Source organism: Mytilus galloprovincialis, chromosome 8 (assembly GCF_965363235.1).
Source record: "Mytilus galloprovincialis chromosome 8, xbMytGall1.hap1.1, whole genome shotgun sequence".
Classification (NCBI taxonomy): Eukaryota; Metazoa; Mollusca; class Bivalvia; order Mytilida; family Mytilidae; genus Mytilus; species Mytilus galloprovincialis.
This window is the reverse complement of record NC_134845.1, coordinates 72,574,796-72,596,546: the sequence shown is the minus strand read 5'-3', so window position 1 is coordinate 72,596,546 and position 21,751 is coordinate 72,574,796. Positions and strand designations below refer to the sequence as shown.

General features: G+C 32.8%; 1 protein-coding gene across 7 annotated transcripts in view; it reads left to right on the top strand.

Moving 5' to 3' along the window:
• Nucleotides 1-21,751, top strand: part of LOC143042521 (protein furry-like) — a 373,316-nt gene that overhangs the window by 180,396 nt on the left and 171,169 nt on the right. For all 7 annotated transcript variants that reach the window (XM_076214885.1, XM_076214883.1, XM_076214882.1 and 4 more), the window contains 6 exons: nucleotides 493-730; nucleotides 3,227-3,438; nucleotides 8,247-8,357; nucleotides 11,878-11,977; nucleotides 15,688-15,785; nucleotides 20,207-20,374. In XM_076214885.1, the coding sequence (XP_076071000.1) occupies nucleotides 493-730; nucleotides 3,227-3,438; nucleotides 8,247-8,357; nucleotides 11,878-11,977; nucleotides 15,688-15,785; nucleotides 20,207-20,374 (927 nt within the window). The remainder of the gene's footprint in view (nucleotides 1-492; nucleotides 731-3,226; nucleotides 3,439-8,246; nucleotides 8,358-11,877; nucleotides 11,978-15,687; nucleotides 15,786-20,206; nucleotides 20,375-21,751) is intronic.

The following is a 21,751-nucleotide window of genomic DNA, read 5'->3' as shown; positions in this document are numbered from 1 at the left end:
ATCTCCATAAAGAAAAAGCACAAAAGAGTTAACAAATTTAAAACAAAAATAACACGAATAAAGATTGAGCATCCCAATTAAACAGTTGTACTCGTGTGCTTTGGAAAGATTCAACCTGTCATGTTGTTCATTTCATGTACACATTGTTAGCCTTGTTAATGTCATAATCATTTATTTTTCATTTATCCACCCAAAAAAGCGAAAATAAACATGTAATAATAGCCCCCTATATTGGTATTTGTCAGCCAAACCATAAATAATGGAGACATATTGTGTTTGTCCAATTGCTCAAGCTGAAGGTTCAAAAAGACTTTGGGATAAGGTATTTCCACCTTTTTATGATGTGTCAAATTTATAATTTTTTTGGTATCTATTTTCTCAAGTATTTCAAGGTTACAAGTAGAGAGTATTAGTATTTTTAAGCTGCAAGTAGGTTAGGTATTCCTACCAACAGTGCCAGTGCTAAAAGGAGTTGTGATATTTTCTTCACAGGGATATGTTACAGAAATTATGTTGACATTGGAAGCTGCAGTTGATAACCTTGACCTTGAAATAAGATCATTTGACATCATGAAAGAAATTTTCAAATCAACACCCAATCTTCTAAAGGACCAAAGCAATGAATCTGCTAACAAGAGGTTGTCAGTCTTAGGACCAAGACAAGACGTTCAACAACATGCACGAAGTACAAGTTACTCAGTAACTGGTCCTGCCCATAGAATGAAACCATGTAAGTATCACAATTATTTGTCCTGATCACACTGATTAACTTGAAATCTAACAGTGAAAATATTGACAATGAGTAAAAGACACTTTTAAAAGATTATGGTAGGTAATCGACAACTACAGAACAGGTTCCTCAGTTAGGCAGGTGCAAACAAGTGTTTCAGTAGGTACCAACCTTCACCTTTACCTGAAAATATATTTTGTAACATCACAACACAGAAAGACACACTATAAAATATCAATTGAAATGGCTTAACTCAATCAAAAGACGTATAAAAAAACCAAGTAAATATAGACTGAAGGAATAAATTTTTTCTATGACACAATATTAATGTAAAAACAAAATCAATAAAATATGGAGTGAGATATCAATGATAAACAATTTCAGAAAGTCATCCATATCTTTGAACAAAAGGACGCCATATAATGATATTATGATTTATCATATGTTTAGTACAAAATACAGCAATTTTATATATCTAATAAAGGTTCTTTTTTCCAGTCTGTATCAACTACCCTGTATCGCATACCCCATATCACATGGCTAAACCCGTATCGCATACCCCGTATCGCATAGCAAATCCCGTATTGCATACCTGGCATGACGTCACAATGCGAATGATGTCAACGGTTGAACTATGACGTCCAGTTGCTGTTCCGACTAAAAAAATGTCCTATCATTTCAACTTAAATCGATATTTTAAAAAAAATTTTTACCGAGTAACTTTACTAGCGATTTTCATAAAAAAATTAATACAATAAGATGTAGAAATGGCTGTAAAAAACTGTAAAAGAAAAAAAGGCAGTTAAAAAATAACGGGAAAATCATAATTTTCTTTTCTTTCTTATATTATATTCTTATGATACCGCATGCGATATGGATTTTGCCATGTATTATTCTATATGTAAACCTTGAACAAAATGCCGCCAAATAGTAATGTACAAAGTTAAATGAAAATAATTTTGTAAAGTAATGGAGAACATGCATATTTTTTACAAAATTATAGTACAGTAAAGTGCAAAAGTGAAAATTTATAGTCATACCAAACTATTTTCAAAGCTGGTATAATTGAATTATTAGTAGAGAGACGAGATAGAAGTAAACAATAATGACAAAAAAGCAATACAAATTGTATCAACAGGTCAAATTAACATGAAAGTATGATTTGGGTTTTTGCAGTTACTGAAAGCTAGGTAAAAGCCAAAAACAATTAATAATAAAAAATCATGCATCAGAAACTAAAATCAACTAAAACACATGCCAGGGATTTAGTTTTTTAATGTCATGGACAGTCAAAGAACACATGACTTGTGCAATGCCAAAAAAAAAAATATTGACAGGTAGTATGATAGTTAGGAGTTAAGTTCTATATAAAAAATGAACCTGAGTGTGAATTGATTTATCCTGTTTGAAAAAAATACAAGTTTAGTTATGTTTTATCTGCTGATGACAAAATCAATGTTTTTGTATTCAAAGATCTAACTAAACATAAGTAAGATAAACTTGTTTAAAGGTTAGATGAGTTTACACGGATCACATAGTGATTTCCAAGCTTTCAGTACAATATCACCTTAAAATTCAGGATGTGAAACACTGTTTTCTACTGGTACAGCATGAAATATTTGACTCTGAACATAGGAACTTTAGGTGAGATAATAGATGTATATATATAATATCTGTTATCTCACTTGTAGTTCCTATGATCAGATATATAATTTCCACAGATTTAAGGATCATATATGTACAAACACTACAGCAGTACTTGTGTTAAGCATCTTTACTATATATTATCAAACAAGAGGATGTTTTTCAGATATAGTAGATGAGATGGAGTAGAGAAACATCCTTTAGGTTCATGAGGCCATACTTTCTTTTTCTACAGGACTGAGAAAATATCACTTGTATACTATATAAAAAAGAAGATGTGGTATAATTGACAAGAGATCAAATGACACAGAAATTAACAACCATAAGTCACCATACGGCTTTCAGCAATGAGCAAAGCCCATACTGCATAGTAAGCTATTAAAGGCCTCAAAATCACAAATGTAAAACAATTGAAAAGAAAAAACTAACGGCCTAATTAATGTACAAAAAATGAATAAAAAACAAATATGTAACACATCAACAAACGACAACCACTGAATTTTAGGATCCTGACTTGGGACTTGGTTAAACATGTTAGGTGGATCCCAACCCTCCTCAAACCTAGGATAGTGGTGTAACAGTACAATATAAGAACAAATTATAGAAATCAGCTGAAAAAGGCTTAAGTTATCAGATGGATACAAATCGAGTAAAAAAATTAATAAAAAAACAAAAAAGGAACAGAGCAAAATTGTTTAAAATAACAGTAAGATGCTGTTGGATCATTTTGTTTCCATTAATAAAACTATATCAAAGAAATCAAAGAAATATTGACAGTTCTATTTTAGGATTCCAATTTGCTCACTGGGTACCATAAAACCTATTTTCATATGGGCTTATTGTGTTTTTCAGATGATCTGAGATTGAGGAGTAGTACAGATGTAGAAAGTAGATTACGTACAAGTATGACACGTTCAAGGAGTGCTCAGTCATTGAAAAATATGGACCCCTCTGGAAATGAGGATAAATTGACTATTGTATCACAAATGTTCTGGATAGCTGTTTCCATGTTGGAATCTGATTATGAATATGAATTTACTCTAGCTGTAAGACTGCTTGATAAGGTTAGTAAACCAGGTGGAACAACTCTTTGGAGTCTTTAAATGTCCGGTGTCCGTCCGTCTGTCGTGCCGTCTGTCCGGCGTAAACATGTCGCACCGTAACTTGAAAACGACTTATCCAAATATCGTGAAACTTAATATAGTTGTTTCTTATAATGGTCAAATGATCTGTATACTTTTTGGTGAAAATAAGATTTAAACTTTTTGAGTTATGGCACTTTGTAACTAAAACAGGGGTTTTTTTTTCACATGTCGCACCGTATCTCTAAAACGATTCTTGATTATTGCTTAAAATTTTACACACTTCTTAGTTATATTAATCCTAATATCTGTATACTTTTTGGTGATGATTCAAAATTTCATTTTTGAGTTATTGAGTATTTTGTAAAAAAAGGGGAGTGGGTTTTTACATGTCGTGCTGTATCTCAAAAACGATTTATGATTATTGCTTAAAACTTTACATACTTTTTTGTTATATTAATCTAAAGATCTGTGAACTTTTTGGGGATGACTCAAAATTATATTTTTAAGTTATTGAGTATTTTGTAAAAAAAGGGATGTTTTTTTTTTTTTTTACATGTCGCACCGTATCTCAAAAACAATTTATGATTATAGCTTGAAACTGTACACACTTCTTTGTTATATTAATCTAAAGATCTGTATACTTTTTGGTTTGATTCAAAATTTTGTTTTAGTGATATTTAGTATTTTGTAAAAAAAAAAAAAACAGGGTTAGGGGGTTTTCACATGTCTCGCGGTGTCTCAAAAACAATAAATGGTTATTGCTTAAAACTTTCTCAGAAACTATTGATGATTATTGCATAAAACTTAAACACAAGACGTCGGGTGTATCATGCGCTCATTGCACAGCTGTTTATTTTTGTAGGGGTTCATATATTTCTTTCAAAATGTTGGAAAAGTTTCAAGAAGAAATCTTCAATTGCACAGTATTGCACAATAGATTTGTAAGATCTTTGACCATATTTTTGTGTGTGTCAGAAACCTATATTATGTCAAAAATTTGATCACAATCGAAATTCAGACAGTATCAAGCTTGAATATTGTGTCCAAATTGGCCCGAACTGTTCAGGGTTCAACCTCTTTTCTCCAAGCGAAGCATTTTATTGTCATCTTTTACTGAAATCTTCTCCTCTGAAACTATGTAGACCAATTGACCAAACTTGGCCACAATTATCATTAGAGTATAAGTTAAACAATGTGTCCAATGACTGGGCCTGCCAACAAACATGGCCGACATGGCTAAAAATAGAACATAGGGGTAAAATGCATGACTTATATCTCTGAAACTATAGCAATTAAATTAAATCTGACAACAAGCAAAATATTTATCTATCTGCCCTGAGTAAATTCACTCGATTAATCAGTTTTCCACACTTATGTTTTGTCATTCTTGAAGATATTAATTTGATAATTGGTATATTGTTTTATCATAAGTTACATTTCAAGTTTAAATTTTGTTCCGGTCTGATGATTTTGTGCAGAGTTATTGCTTTGGACTTAGAAAATTCACTCAAATAATCAGTGTTCCACACATTTTTTCATCACACTTGGAGAAATTGAAAATTGGTATATTGTTTTAGCATGACAAGTTACGGATTGAGATAGAATTTTGTTCTTGCTGTTATAACTCTTTTACATAGTAATTATACTCTAATAAGTAGTTTGTATGTATTTCACTTGCATGAAAAGATGTTTTGAAAATTTTATTTACCCAAGAGAAAATTAATCTGGGATTCCAATTAGGATCCCACCTAATTCCATCTGGATAAAATTTCGAGAATCCCGCAAAAGAAGCCAGATCCAGATGTAAATCCCGGTGGAAATATACTGGGATCCCACTGGGATATTGTGGGATTTCAATTGGGATCCCACCTAATTCCACTAGGATAAAATTTCGGGATTCCCGCAAAAGGAGCAGGATCCTGATGTAAATCCCAGTGGAAATATACTGCGATAAAATTTCGGGATTCCCGCAAAAGGAGCAGGATCCTGATGTAAATCCCAGCGGAAATATACTGGGATTTTGATTGCAATATATTGGGATTCCTGGAAAAAAAGTGGGATCCCAAAAATAAATTCCCAGCAGGATATACATGCACCAATTCTAATTGCACGTACTAGACTCCACTGCCACTTGGATTCCTGGGTATTTATGCAAAAGGATACATGTAAAGTTCTACTCCTTTCTGTAAATTAATTTTCTGTCTCTGTACTTCCAACTATAGTTAATGCTGAGTAAAGGTAACTGCAGTATCTGCATGCAATCTGTTGGCAGCTCCATTTAATAATATCATTAAATCCCCTAAAAGTATAAAAAAAAATCCACAAAGAAACATTTGTTCAATACGTTTTGAAGCAACAAATTCAATAGAAATATTATTGCACCTTTATACAGTAAATTGGAAGCCATTTCGATTTGGAATCAAATTAATTACCCTCCCCTTTTTTATCCCCTGAAGATAAAAAAACTAGTGACTTATTATTTTCACCAAATAACCATTCACACAACTCAATTAAATTTTTACATACCTCCTAGTTATGTATGTTATGTGACAACAAGATTATTCATTATGTGTTAAAAATAAATATATTTTCAGTTTATGCTTTCAGACTTTTTGGTGTTGATTTGCTCAAATAAAAACCATAAAAATCATAGTTCCTCAATTAATTATATTTATAATCATTATGTACACATATACACATGTTAAATTAAATTCTTAATGCACTTATCTGAAAACATCTGCATCTGATTCATCTTAATCCTCCATAAATCAGCGTAATCAGATTTTGATGACGTATTTACCAGGAAACTAACGTCAAAGTGACAATCTCTACCCATATTATACATGTATCGGCCAGAAGTTGATCTGTCTCCATAACGGTATTATAAAAATAAATCAAGGCATAAAATTATTTATTACTGGCCTGTTTTTAAATATAAGAAAATAAAACTTTATTTAATTGGCACAGGGTGCATGCGTTATGGCCGCATTATCTAGGACAGTATTTTCTAGGGTCAGACTGTCCAGTACAATTACAAAAAAAAACACATGGTCATGACTTAACTTTGTTTACATTTCACATAAGTTGAGAAACCAACGTTTTACGATGTCGATCATTATCTTATCATTAATGACAGACGACAACTAATAAAAATGCACTTATGTGAACTTGGGGGAAATCAGAAAAGCCCCAGCTTGTCTGGAAAAACAGCCATTGACATTTCTTGGACGCCCTGCCATTTTTATTGCGAAAATCTCAGCATTTTTCTGACTAAGAAATATTTGTCAAACTGAAATTAAGTGACCCATTAAGTGATTGGCTTCACCTGACAGCTTTGGTGTCCTACACCTTGTTCATTAACACCAATAACCTGTACTTGATGTCATCAGAGACATATATATATATATACAAACCAAACACTTACATATTTTCAACAACATAATTATGGTTCATACGTTTTCCTGTTTCAACTAGAATGGGATCCAAGCTTCAGACAGTTATCCTGATTGGGATCCCAGCTTTAGACAGTTCTGATTGGGATCCCAGCTTCAGACAGTTATCCCGATTGGGATCCCAGTGTCCATTATTTATCCCGTTTCATCTAGACTGGAATCCCAGCTTCAGACAGTTATCCCGAATGGGATCCCAGTTTCAGATATTTATCCAGAATGGGATCTCGACTCCTGATGCTTATCCTGGCATATCCCAACAATTTCACTGGGATTTTATTGGGATCCCGATGGATCCTGTTTTTGTTTGCTCTTGGGATAGCCATGGTATTTTGACCCCTCTACCATGGTAAATTGAACCCCCTACTATAGACCTTTAAATTAAAAAATTCTAGCTGTTATAACTCTTATACATCATAATTATTTTCTAAAATGTTGTTTGTATGTATTTCACTTGCTTGAAAAGATGTTTTGAAAATTTTATTTAACCATAAATTTGACTCCCCTACCAAGGTATATTGAAACCCCAGGGGTACTATAGAACTTTAGATTTAAACATTCTAGCTGTTTTACATAGTTATTCTACCCTCATAAGTAGTTTGTATATATTTTACTTGTTTGAAAAGATGTTTTGAAATTTTATTTACCCATGGTATTTTGACCCCCCCCCCCTGCTATGGTATATTGAACCCCCTTTTATAGCCGTTAGATTTAAAAAATCTAGCTGTAATAACTCTTTTACATAGTAATTACACTCTGAAAAGTAGTTGGTATGTATTTAACTTGCTTGAAAAGATGTTTTGAAAATTTTATTAGCCATGGTATATATATATATCCCCTATCATGGTATATTGCACCCCCCAGGTTTTAAAAAAGGTCAAAGCCAACAAATTGTAAATGAGATAATCTGCAATTTTATTTATCTAAAACAGGAGGTTCAATTTACTATGGTGGGTTCTAAATACCATATTTAAAAAATACCATATGACACTCGTCAGATAATTTTGTGCAGAGTAACAGTCATTGGACTTAGAAAATTTACTGAAATAATCAGTTTTCCTCACATTTTTTCAACACGCTTAAAAATATTGATTTGAAAATCGGTATATAGTTTACACCATGACAATTTATAGTTAAAATTTGGTTCCAATGCAATGAATATTTAACCAGTAATGGACTATGTATTGTCATGCAATACTCACAAAATGCTTGTTTTATTTAATTTATTTTGGACAATATGCAAGTAGAAGTAATTTATCATGCATGCAGTATTTAGCTTATAGGTTTTATAGCTTTCTTATAATTGCTATATGTAATACTTTTATCTATATTTGTAAGATTCTGAAACATTTACAACCAGAGAGACCTGACTGCCGTGAAAGATTAGAAAAGATAGAGCAACAGCTGAAGTGGAACAATTTCCCTGGTGTTCAGACTTTACTGTTAAAGGTTTGTGGTGTTCAGACTTTACTGTTAAAGGTTTGTGGTGTTCAGACTTTACTGTTAAAGGTTTGTGGTGTTCAGACTTTACTGTTAAAGGTTTATGGTGTTCAATTTAAGGTTTGTGGCGTTTAGCAGTTAACTATACTTAATTATAAAAAAGTGGAGATATACTGTTTTACCTCTGTCTGTCTATCCATCAGTCCATTGATCAGTCTGTCCATCCATTCCTGAATATTTTCATTACATCTGCCTCAGGAACTATATCATTAGGATTTCTGAAATTTTGAGGGTTTTTTGTCGAGCCTTAGGGATAGTGATCTGACCGCTTTTAAAAAGCTTTTTATTTTAGAAGTTGGAAGACCTGGATGCTTCATACTTTGTATATAAATGTAGATGCCTTATGTTATGAAGTTTCCATTTGTCACATGTCCATTTACCCTCACCTGATTTTCATGGTTCAGTGACTACTTGAAAAAAAAAGTTAAAATTTTTTTGTAATGTTAATTTCTGTCTTATTATGAGTAATAGGATAACTATATTTGGTATGTGCATACTTTGCAAGGTCCTCATGCCTGTCAGACAGTTTCACTTGACCTAGACCTCATTTCATGGATAAGTTAACAAGGTTAAGTTTTGGTGGTCAAGTCCATCTCAGATACTATAAGCAATAGGTCTAGTATATTCGGTGTATGGAAGGACTGTAAGGTGTACATTTGCAACTGGCAGGATTGACCTCATTTTTCAGTGGTTTTAGTTAAATTTTTGTGCTCTGGTCTGCTCTGTGACCTCGTTTTCACTATAAACATGTAATTTTAACTGTTATACAAACTAGTATGTTTACTCATCATAGTTTTAATATTTTCATACAACCGCAAGTATATTGGTATCATGGCATCCTCGTCGTCGGCGTCCGCATACTTTTGGTTTTCGCACTATAACTTTAGTTTAATATAAGTTAATAGAAATCTATGAAATTTAAAAACAAGGTTTATGACCATAAAAAGAAGGTTGGGATTGATTTTGGAAGTTTTGGTCCCAACAGTTTAGGAATTAGGAGCCAAAAAGGGCCCAAATAAGCAGTATTCTTGGTTTTCGCACAATAACTGTAGTATAAGTAAATAGAAATCAATGAAATTTAAACTCAAGGTTTATGACCACAAAAGGAAGGTTGGGATTGATTTTGGGAGTTGAAATCCCAACAGTTTAGGAATTAAGGGCCAAAAAGGTGCCCAAATAAGCAGTATTCTTGGTTTTCGCACAATAACTGTAGTATAAGTAAATAGAAATCAATGAAATTTAAACTCAAGGTTTATGACCACAAAAGGAAGGTTGGGATTGATTTTGGGAGTTTTGGTTCCAACTGTTTAGGAATTAGGGGCCAAAAAAGGGCCCAAATAAGCAGTATTCTTGGTTTTCGCACAATAACTGTAGTATAAGTAAATAGAAATCAATGAAATTTAAACCCAAGGTTTATGACCACAAAAGGAAGGTTGGGATTGATTTTGGGAGTTGAAATCCCAACAGTTTAGGAATTAAGGGCCAAAAAGGTGCCCAAATAAGCATTTTTCTTGGTTTTCGCACAATAACTTTGGTATAAGTTAATAGAAATCTATGAAATTTAAACACAAGGTTTATGATCATAAAAAGAAGGTTGGGATGATTTTGGGAGTTGAGATCCCAACAGTTTAGGAATTAGAGGCCAAAAAAGGGGCCCAAATAAGCATTATTCTTGGTTTTCGCACAATAACTGTAGTATAAGTAAATAGAAATCAATGAAATTTAAACACAAGGTTTATGACCATAAAAGGAAGGTTGGGATTGATTTTGGGAGTTTGGTCCCAACAGTTTAGGAATAAGGGGTCCAAAGGGTCCAAAATTAAACTTTGTTTGATTTCATCAAAAATTGAATAATTGGGGTTCTTTGATATGCTGAATCTTACAATGTACTTAGATTTTTTATTATTGGCCAAGTTTTCAAGTTGGTCCAAATCGGGGTCCAAAATTAAGCTTTGTTTGATTTCATCAAAAATTGAATAATTGGGGTTCTTTGATATGCCAAATCTAACTGTGTATGAGATCTTAATTTTTGGTCCCATTTTCAAATTTGTCTACATTAAAGTCCAAAGGGTCCAAAATTAAACTAAGTTGTTTTATACAATATATAATGTATATTCACTTTTACTACCAACTGATAAATTAAAACAATCTTTACCATTCAGTGATAACAAGCACTTTTTTTACATTTTAATATTTTATGATGTATTTAAATGAGTAGTTATTGTTGCAAAGTACATAAGTAATTTTAATTGAGATCAGTTTAGGAATAAGGGAAAGGGGAATGTGAAAAAAAAATTGGGTGTAAAGGGGGGGGGGGGGGTTTTCAATTTTTCTCTTTTCACATTTCATAAATAAAAAGAAAATAGAAACCTATGCTGTGTCAACTATTTAATCACAATCCAGATTTAGAGCTGAATCCAGCTTGAATGTTGTGTCCATACTTGCCCAACCGTTCAGGGTTCAACCTCTGCGGTCGTATAAAGCTGCACCCTGCGGAGCATCTGGTTGAAAATGATAAGGTTGCATATGAATTTCTATCATTAAGTCAACATCTCATCCCAGTGTTTTCGACACAACTAGGTGATAGTAATATGAAATGACATGTTTGATATTATCAATTTGATGTGTCTGAAGCGCCTTTCTGGATTGACCATCATCAGGTATGCTCAAAACAGAAAATTTTGAAGCTATTTTAGAACTGAACAAAGCTAATTGAGAGCTATATAACCAATCTTGGGATCAAAGACTTATAGTCAAATCTATCTAGTCAACTTTTCCTAAAGGAATTTGAACACTAGGATCTTTAGCATTTTAGAATTTATTTAATTATAGAATGACACTTTCTGAAAATGAAATTAAGAATAATGAGGATGATGACATGGAACCAAAAAATGTTTGCTCTTTATGCCCCACCTATGATAGTAGAGGGCATTATGTTTTCTGGTCTGTGCCTCCGTTCGTTTGTCTGTCCGTCGTACCGTCTGTTCGTCATACCGGCCGTCCGTCTATCTGTCCGTCTGTCCATTTGCCAGTCTTCAGGGTTAAAGTTTTTGGTCAAGGTAGTTTTTGATGAAGCTGAAGTCCAATTAACTTGAAACTTAGTACACATGTTACTTATGGTATGATCTTTCTAATTGTAAAGCCAAATTAGACTTTTGACCCCAATTTCACGGTCCACTGAACATAGAAAATGGAAGTGGGAGTTTTAGGTTAAAGTTTTTGGTCAAGGTAGTTTTTGATGAAGTTAAGACCAAACAACTTGAAACTTAGTACGCATGTTCCCTATATGGTATGATCTTTCTAATATTAATGCCAAATTAGATTTTTTACCTAATTTCATGCTCCATTGAACATGGAAAATGATAGTGCGAGTGGGGCATCTGTGTACTTAGGACACATTCTTGTTGTAATTTTGTCTCAGAAATAAAAAGGAAACTAAAAAGCTATAATGACTTAAACTCTTTTACAGGGTTTTACATCAACAGTTACATTTGAAGGCACCTGGTATTTGGTTTCCAGACTTACTGTGTCTATATCTGCCCCTGTTGTGGATCCAACAGACAGTTTAGGTTAGACAAAATATGTCAAATTCTTGTCTAAACCTGCTTACAGAATTCAAGGATGAAATTTAGCACCCTTAAGCACTACTTAAAAAAGATGCAAACTGCAATTTATGTTGTTTTATGTAACTGGTGTCTATTTTAAAAGTGTTTGTGCCAGAATACAACAAATAAGGACGGTAATCCTATTGACTGTTCAATTTGTGCTGCAGAACCAAAACAAAGGCAGTTGAATATATTTTATTTCTGTAATTCTTTCCTGCAGAATGATTATTTTTTCTTATAATTTATTTTAATAGTTTAATCCCAGTTCTTTGATAAAAATCAATTATGATGTCAAATTTTATTGAGATATTCAGAATTTTCTAATTTTAAAGTCAGGAAAAAAGCAACCATGCCTGATGACTTCACATATAAAAACAGCTTTGAAGGTCAGTGAAAAAAAAAATTATACACAAAGCCGACTGTGTGAGGGCTGTATAACCAATCAAGGCTGTTAAAAACTACATGAAGTAAAAAATTCATTAGACAGATTCCACCATCGAACATTTTGCAATACTATATTTCTCCACTATTGTCAGTTAAAATTCAATATTTAAAAAGCTTGGCAAGCCTCAAGTTTTATATTGAACTGTCCCAAGTGGATATAAATAGTATCAATGCAGTGGTAGAATCATTCTGTAGTAGAGAATTGATAATAAATAGTATCAATGCAGTGGTAGAATCTTTGTGTAGTAGAGAATTGATAATAAATAGTATCAATGCAGTTGTAGAATCTTTGTGTAGTAGAGAATTGATAATAAATAGTATCAATGCAGTGGTAGAATCTTTGTGTAGTAGAGAATTGATAATAAATAGTATCAATGCAGTGGTAGAATCTTTGTGTAGTAGAGAATTGATAATAAATAGTATCAATGCAGTGGTAGAATCTTTGTGTAGTAGAGAATTGATAATAAATAGTATCAATGCAGTGGTAGAATCTTTGTGTAGTAGAGAATTGATAATAAATAGTATCAATGCAGTGGTAGAATCTTTGTGTAGTAGAGAATTGATAATAAATAGTATCAATGCAGTGGTAGAATCTTTGTGTAGTAGAGAATTGATAAAAGATAGTATCAATGCAGTGGTAGAATCTTTGTGTAGTAGAGAATTGATAATAAATAGCATCAATGCAGTGGTAGAATCTTTGTGTAGTAGAGAATTGATAATAAATAGTATCAATGCAGTGGTAGAATCTTTGTGTAGTAGAGAATTGATAATAAATAGTATCAATGCAGTGGTAGAATCTTTGTGTAGTAGAGAGTTGATAATAAATAGTATCAATGCAGTGGTAGAATCTTTGTGTAGTAGAGAATTGATAATAAATAGTATCAATGCAGTGGTAGAATCTTTGTGTAGTAGAGAATTGATAAAAGATAGTATCAATGCAGTGGTAGAATCTTTGTGTAGTAGAGAATTGATAATAAATAGCATCAAGGCAGTGGTAGAATCTTTGTGTAGTAGAGAATTGATAATAAATAGTATCAATGCAGTGGTAGAATCTTTGTGTAGTAGAGAATTGATAATAAATAGTATCAATGCAGTGGTAGAATCTTTGTGTAGTAGAGAATTGATAATAAATAGTATCAATGCAGTGGTAGAATCTTTGTGTAGTACAGAATTGATAATAAATAGTATCAATGCAGTGGTAGAATCTTTGTGTAGTAGAGAATTGATAATAAATAGTATCAATGCAGTGGTAGAATCTTTGTGTAGTAGAGAATTGATAATAAATAGCATCAATGCAGTGGTAGAATCTTTGTGTAGTAGAGAATTGATAATAAATAGTATCAATGCAGTGGTAGAATCTTTGTGTAGTAGAGAATTGATAATAAATAGTATCAATGCAGTGGTAGAATCTTTGTGTAGTAGAGAATTGATAAAAGATAGTATCAATGCAGTGGTAGAATCTTTGTGTAGTAGAGAATTGATAATAAATAGCATCAATGCAGTGGTAGAATCTTTGTGTAGTAGAGAATTGATAATAAATAATATCAATGCAGTGGTAGAATCTTTGTGTAGTAGAGAATTGATAATAAATAGTATCAATGCAGTGGTAGAATCTTTGTGTAGTAGAGAATTGATAAAAGATAGTATCAATGCAGTGGTAGAATCTTTGTGTAGTAGAGAATTGATAATAAATAGCATCAATGCAGTGGTAGAATCTTTGTGTAGTAGAGAATTGATAATAAATAATATCAATGCAGTGGTAGAATCTTTGTGTAGTACAGAATTGATAATAAATAGTATCAATGCAGTGGTAGAATCTTTGTGTAGTAGAGAATTGATAAAAGATAGTATCAATGCAGTGGTAGAATCTTTGTGTAGTAGAGAATTGATAATAAATAGCATCAATGCAGTGGTAGAATCTTTGTGTAGTAGAGAATTGATAATAAATAGCACCAATGCAGTGGTAGAATCTTTGTGTAGTAGAGAATTGATAATAAATAGCATCAATGCAGTGGTAGAATCTTTGTGTAGTACAGAATTGATAATAAATAGTATCAATGCAGTGGTAGAATCTTTGTGTAGTACAGAATTGATAATAAATAGTATCAATGCAGTGGTAGAATCTTTGTGTAGTACAGAATTGATAATAAATAGTATCAATGCAGTGGTAGAATCTTTGTGTAGTAGAGAATTGATAATAAATAGCATCAATGCAGTGGTAGAATCTTTGTGTAGTAGAGAATTGATAATAAATAGTATCAATGCAGTGGTAGAATCTTTGTGTAGTAGAGAATTGATAATAAATAGTATCAATGCAGTGGTAGAATCTTTGTGTAGTAGAGAATTGATAATAAATAGTATCAATGCAGTGGTAGAATCTTTGTGTAGTAGAGAATTGATAATAAATAGTATCAATGCAGTGGTAGAATCTTTGTGTAGTACAGAATTGATGAGGTAGTGGATTCGTCAATGATAACAAGCTACTTTAATCCCAAGTTGATTATTGTTTTTGAATCCACTACTTCTTATCAATTCTCTAGATTCTAGTAAGACGGTCTGTTTTATGTTTTGACAATGAATCAACAGAATTTCATAAAGACAATTTTGTATTTTGTCTTATTTATTCTTTAATAGCATGAAATAGTTATAAGGGAACAAATTCCCCTATAACAGAAAAAAAAGAAATCCGGAAAATTTCCTGAAATTTTCATTGTACTAATGAGCTCAAAATCGTTAACTTTTTTTGGTCACTTTTTTAAATTCCCACATTTGGCAGAAATCTACTTCATTCTTCTGATCTCGTTTGTCATGAGACTTTGAGTCAAATATATATTTATCAGTCCAGTAAAATATAGGAAGGAATACAATAACAATTTCATTCTAATTATTCTTTGATATGAAAAAAACGTTACATATGCCTCATATTATCTACAAAGTTCACATCTATATTTAGACATTTGACAAGTTTAATATAATTTGAATTTCATCTTGGTGAATACATATTTCATTAAATGTTTAATCATTACAAATTATTAAATTTAGATAGATTTTGGTATTAATGATTTTTTGAAAGGACTACAGAATTTTGTTTTAAACAATTTAAAAATTCTAATTTCCAAATTTTAGAAACTTTGAAATTTATATAATATGGTAATATGCAACAATGTAATAATCTCAAATATCTTTCTATTTCTCTATTTAAAGACAATAATACTTTTTCTGCTTTCTAGGATTTCCAGTGAATGTTATTGCTCTGTTGCCTTTACTGGTACAAAATTATGAATGTCTTACTCCAAGTTGTCGAGATGCAGCAGATCATATAGCACAAGTTAGTAAGATTATACTCTGTTTAATCAAGAAGCCATATTGGTTTGACTATGCAGGGGATATACTAGTTTAACAATCATAATTCAATTATTTGATGTCAACAGAACTATTGAAAAGCACGAATTTCTCAAATCTATCCATTTGTAACTTAAAGAAGCCACCATTTTAAATTGCTGAATTTATTGGTTTGAGATATCTTCAATGAACATTTCTTCCTTAAAAAATCTTTGTCAAATGTATTCCACTCTAAAGCATACACAGCATAAAAGACCTGGGCACAGTTGTTCAAAAAACTGAAAAGCAATTCACTAGATAAACTTGTCTGTTTAACATAACTCTTAGTACTTGGCGCCAAATTGCAAAATGGACACAGCAACAACAAAAAAGGCGGACAAGGGCTCCAAATTTTAGTGAGACAGGTAAGGTCCATAATGTATCCAGTGAATAACTTTATCCAATATTTTGAACAACCATGCTCTGGTGTTTTACACAGGTTAATCCAAATGATTTAACAGTTATCTCCAAATTAAATAGTCATATTAGGTGCCTTCGGTGGTCCAGTGGTCTAAATAGTCGAAACACTGAGGTTGTGAGTTCAAATCCCTCACGGGGCAAGTGCACTGGTATCCATTCTATATTTAGGCTTTCTTAAACCAATGAAAACTGACCACTATTAATTACAGTTACTTGAAACTTAGTACTCATGAGTCATGATCAATCTAATTTTAAAGCCAAATTAAAGTTTTGACCCCAATGTCATGGTCCATTGAGCATAGAAGATGATGGTTTTAATGTGTTCTATGGACACATTATTGTTTTGTGTTTGTTTACCTAGTTAAAGAAAGGCCTTAATGTTAACATTGTCATTTTCCAGTATCGGTATTTATTTGTCAAACACACAAAAAAACCAAATTTTGTCAGAAATCAACTTTCAAGGTTTGAATCAGTCAGTGTTTACATTGAACAGATTGAAATGTATTAATCATATTGAATAAAAACAACATCACATTCCATTCTGTAAGAAATAATACTTGTATTTTCATCAACTTAAAAGATCATTTTTTTTACTCGGGTAGGTTAATCAATGAATGAACTACACAGAGAACAATATATTGCATTTATTAAGTCTCCCAAACAAAGTTTGGAGACTTATTGTTTTTGGTCAGTTCTTATTATTTTTATTATTATGTCACCCGATCGACAATGTCGGGTGACATATTGCTTTTCCTCTGTTTCTTTTTCTGTATTATTATTATTATACTTCCACCTAATTTTGTCCGCCCGCTTTCTCAGAGCCAAAAGTACCAATCCGAATGATGGTGCACTATAACAAGGAACCCTGACTCCCCAGAGTCTGTGCAAAATTGGAACTAAAAAATGGCTGCCATCACCATGGAAACGGAAAAATGGTGAAAAAATAAAATTTTGGAGTTCCTTGAATTATTTGAGAATGCTTAAGCTTAAAATCTTTAGATTTTAATACAATGTAGGTGCCCACTATATACAGGTTTTGGATGATTTTGGCACATTTTGGAACTGCTATGTTGCCATGGAAACTACACCAAAAATTTCAAAAATATGGAAATGCTCCATTTTTTTTTAAACTTTAGCATAACGATGAGCAACTTTGGTAGATGTGGAATTTGGCGTTGGAATTTCCAAAATGTCTGCCGTTTCCATGGAAACAATGCAAAAAGGTCAAAATGCTCCAAAAACTTCCGGGTTTGGTGAATAACTTTGGTATGCTTGAACTTAAAATCATCAAATTTTTATGCAATATAGTTGTCCACTATATACAGGTTTTGAATGATTTTGATAATCATTGGAACTACTATGTTACCATGGATACAGGAGCAAAAATTTCAGAATGCTTCAAAATTGATGAAACTTGATATGATTGTTAACTGTCAAGTCTAGATATGACTTTTGAAGTTGGAATTTCCAAAATGGCCACGGTTGCCATGGAAACTGCAAAAATGTCAAAAATTCTCAAAATGGTTTTAACTTAATGAAATTTGATATTATTGGTAACTGACAAGTTAAGATGAGACTTTTGACTTTGAAATTTTCAAAATGGCTGCCGTTGCCATGGAAACGGTATAAATGTGAAATACTTTAAAATGCTCTGAATATACTGAACATTTACAAAAAGATGAATAGCCATTCAGATTTGTGCATTTACTGTTAAACAAGTTTGAAATGGCTGCTGCTTAGTGGCAATAGGGGGAAGGGTGACATCCGCTATTGCTTGCAATGGCAATTCTAGTTCTTCTTCCTCTTCCTCTTCCTCTTCCGCCACTTTAAAAAATGAACTTGTCCGCAGCGTTTCTCCAAAACCGCTTGTCAGATTGACTTAGGATTTCGTAAAATGGTAGACTAATATGTCTAGGTGAGCCATCAATCTTTCGTTTGTGCATTGGGGTCTATTAAGGGCTATTTTGGGGGGTAGAAAGAAGGGAGGGTTTTACTATAGAACCCTATGGGATTTTATTTTCTAAAAATTTCAAATGAATATAACTTGAAAACTGTAAGTGGTAGATACATGCAGTCTTCAGAAATGATTATAGGACAATAAAACAAATCACATGAAATATAGGGGGAGTCCCTGGGAGTTCATCCCCACCCCCTTCAATTTGAGAATATGCTTACATCTTGTAACCAATCCAGATCCCCACCCCTAAACCATATATATTCCTGATTGGGACAATAAAACAAATCAAATGCAATTAAAGGGAGGTCCCCGGGGGTCATCCCCACCCCGTTCAATTTCATAATGTGCTATTATCTTGTAAATGGTCCAGATCCCCACCCCTAAACCATATATATTCTTGTAGGGGACAATATAACAAATGAAATGAAGTTAAAGGGAAGTCCCTGGGGGGGTCACCCCACCACCTCTTGTTTGAAAACTTGTAAACGGTCAACATCCCCACCCCTAAACCATATATGTTCTTGTAGGGGACAATAAAACAAATGAAATGAAATAAGAGGGAAGTCCCTAGGGGGTCACCCCACCCCCTCTTGTTTGAAAACTTGTAAACGGTCAACATCCCCACCCCTAAACCATACATATTCTTGTATGGGACAATAAAACAAATCACATGAAATTAAATGGAAGTTCCTGGGGGTCACCCCCACCCCGTTCAATTTGAGAATGTACTATTATCTTTTAAGCGGTCCAGATCCCCACCCCTAAACCATATATATTCTTGTAGGGGACAATAAAACAAATGAAATGAAATAAAAGGGAAGTCTGGAGGGGGTCACCCCACCCCCTCTTGTTTGAAAACTTGTGAACGGTCAACATCCCCACCCCTAAACCATATATATTCTTGTAGGGGACAATAAAACAAATGAAATGAAATTAAAGGGAAGTTCCTGGGGGTCACCCCCACCCCGTTCAATTTGAGAATGTACTATTATCTTTTAAGCGGTCCAGATCCCCACCCCTAAACCATATATATTTTTGTAGGGGACAATAAAACAAATGAAATGAAATAAAAGGGAAGTCTGGAGGGGGTCACCCCACCCCCTCTTGTTTGAAAACTTGTGAACGGTCAACATCCCCACCCCTAAACCATATATATTCTTGTAGGGGACAATAAAACAAATGAAATGAAATTAAAGGGAAGTTCCTGGGGGTCGCCCCACCCTGTTCAATTTGAGAATGTGCTATTATCTTGTAAACGGTCCAGATCCCCACCCTAAAACCATATATATTCTTGTAGGGGACAATAAAACAAATCAAATGAAATGTAGGTAACTTCCCTCTGTTTGAATACTTGTAAATGGTGGAGATCCCTACTCGTAAGCCATATATATTCTTGGGACAAAAAATCAAATCAAATGAACATATGAATGGCGAGTTATGGGAGCTTTGTTTGGGAGACTTCGTAACAGCATCCTGTTACAATTACTTCTTGTTCAATATGACATTAGAACAGACAACAGTTCGACTAAGAGGACGACTTTGTGGGAATCTCTCAATTGGTTCACAATAATTATTTTTAATATTTTGGGCACAGAGAGAAACTGTATATAGAAAAAAATATAAGCAATATAAGATCAAGAAAAAGAGTTAAAAGTCACAAATTCTGTGAGTGGAAACAGGATCTCCATTTTAAAGACAAAGATAAAAACAACAGGAGTTGAAACAAAATCCACAATGTTTTTGATTAAAAATTTTATCATGTCAAGGACTTAACGAATTGAGTCTGTGACAAACATTTAGAACCAATTGAATGTGACAAATTTATTTCATTAATGTTTTTTTTTTTTAAAGTAATAACTCTTTTATCCATTTAAAAACCCAAACCAATCCAGTTCTCATATCTTCACTTGTTTCTTTAAGTATAAAAGATTGAGACCTTTAAGCTTTTCTATTTACTTAAAATGGTAGATTTTGGTTCTTTTACATTACAGGTTTGTTCACAAAAATCAGATAAATTAAATAACCTTGGGACAGTCATGTCACTCTACAGTCATGGTACATTTGGGAAAGACAGTTTTCAGTGGACAAAATGTGTTGTTAAATACTTGTTGGATGTGTATTCATATACTAGTTTGACTCTCCTGTCATTCTTAGTAGAGGTAGGTACCAGAAAGTATGGTATTGGTGGCTAATTATGATACAATGATGGTCACTGTTACACATGAGGAGGCCATACCGTCTCTAATATTTTATCTTTTATATTTTTATATGCAATCTTATGCAAATTTGATCTTAACTCAGTGTTCAGAAATCTTATATAAAATGTTAAGTTTATTTAATTCATAATTATTAGTAAACAATATTGGTGTTATACACTTGAAGCCATGAAAAAACAATGATGTTTTTGTATGTCTATTTTCAACATTCTGATTTTATTAGCTCACCTGGCCCTTTTTTGGGCCAAGTGATCTTTTCTCATCAAATGGTGTCCTTTGTCTGTCGTCGTTGACATTTACAAAAATTTCCTCTGAAATTACTGGGCTAAAATTAACTAAACTTGGCCATAATCATCATTAAGGTATCTAGTTTAAAAAATGTGTCCGATGACCTGGCCAACCAACCAAAATGGCCACTGCTAAAAATAGAACATAGGGGTAAAATGTAGATTTTGGCTTACATCTCTGTAACCAAAGCATTGAGAACAAATCTGACAAAGGTTAAAAATGTTTATCTGGTTGAGATCTATCTGGCTGTAAATTTGCAGATTAATCAGAAAACCCATTCTTGGGTTGCTGCCCCTGAATTGATAATTTTAAGGAAATTTTGCTGTTTTTGGTTATTATCTTGAATATTATTATAGATAGAGATAAACTGTAATCAGCAATAATGTTCAGCAACTTAAAATCAACAAATAAATCAACATGGCTCATATCTCTGAAATCAAAGCATTTAAAGTAATGACGAGGATAAAATTGTAAATAGGTCAAGATCCATCTGCCCTGAAATTTTAAGACCAAACTTGCAACCTGTTTTTATACAACCGCAAAATTTGAAAAATTTTTCGTCGTATATTGCTATCACATTGGCGTCTGCTTCGTCGTCGTCGTCGTCGTCGTCGTTCGAATACTTTTAGTTTTCGCACTCTAACTTTAGTAAAAGTGAATGGAAATCTATGAAATTTTAACACAAGGTTTATGACCACAAAAGGAAGGTTAGTATTGATTTTGGGAGTTTTGGTCCCAACATTTTAGGAATTAGGGGCCAAAAAGGGCCCAAATAAGCATTTTCTTGGTTTTCGCACTATAACTTTAGTTTAAGTTAATAGAAATCTATGAAATTTTGACACAAGGTTTATGACCACAAAAGAACAGTTGGGATTGATTTTGGGAGTTTTGGTTTCAACAGTTTAGGAATTTTTTGGCCCCAAATAAGCATTATTCTTGGTTTTCGCACAATAACTTTGGTTTAAGTAAATAGAAATCAATGAAATTTAAACACAATGTTAATGACTACAAAAGGAAGGTTTGTATTGATTT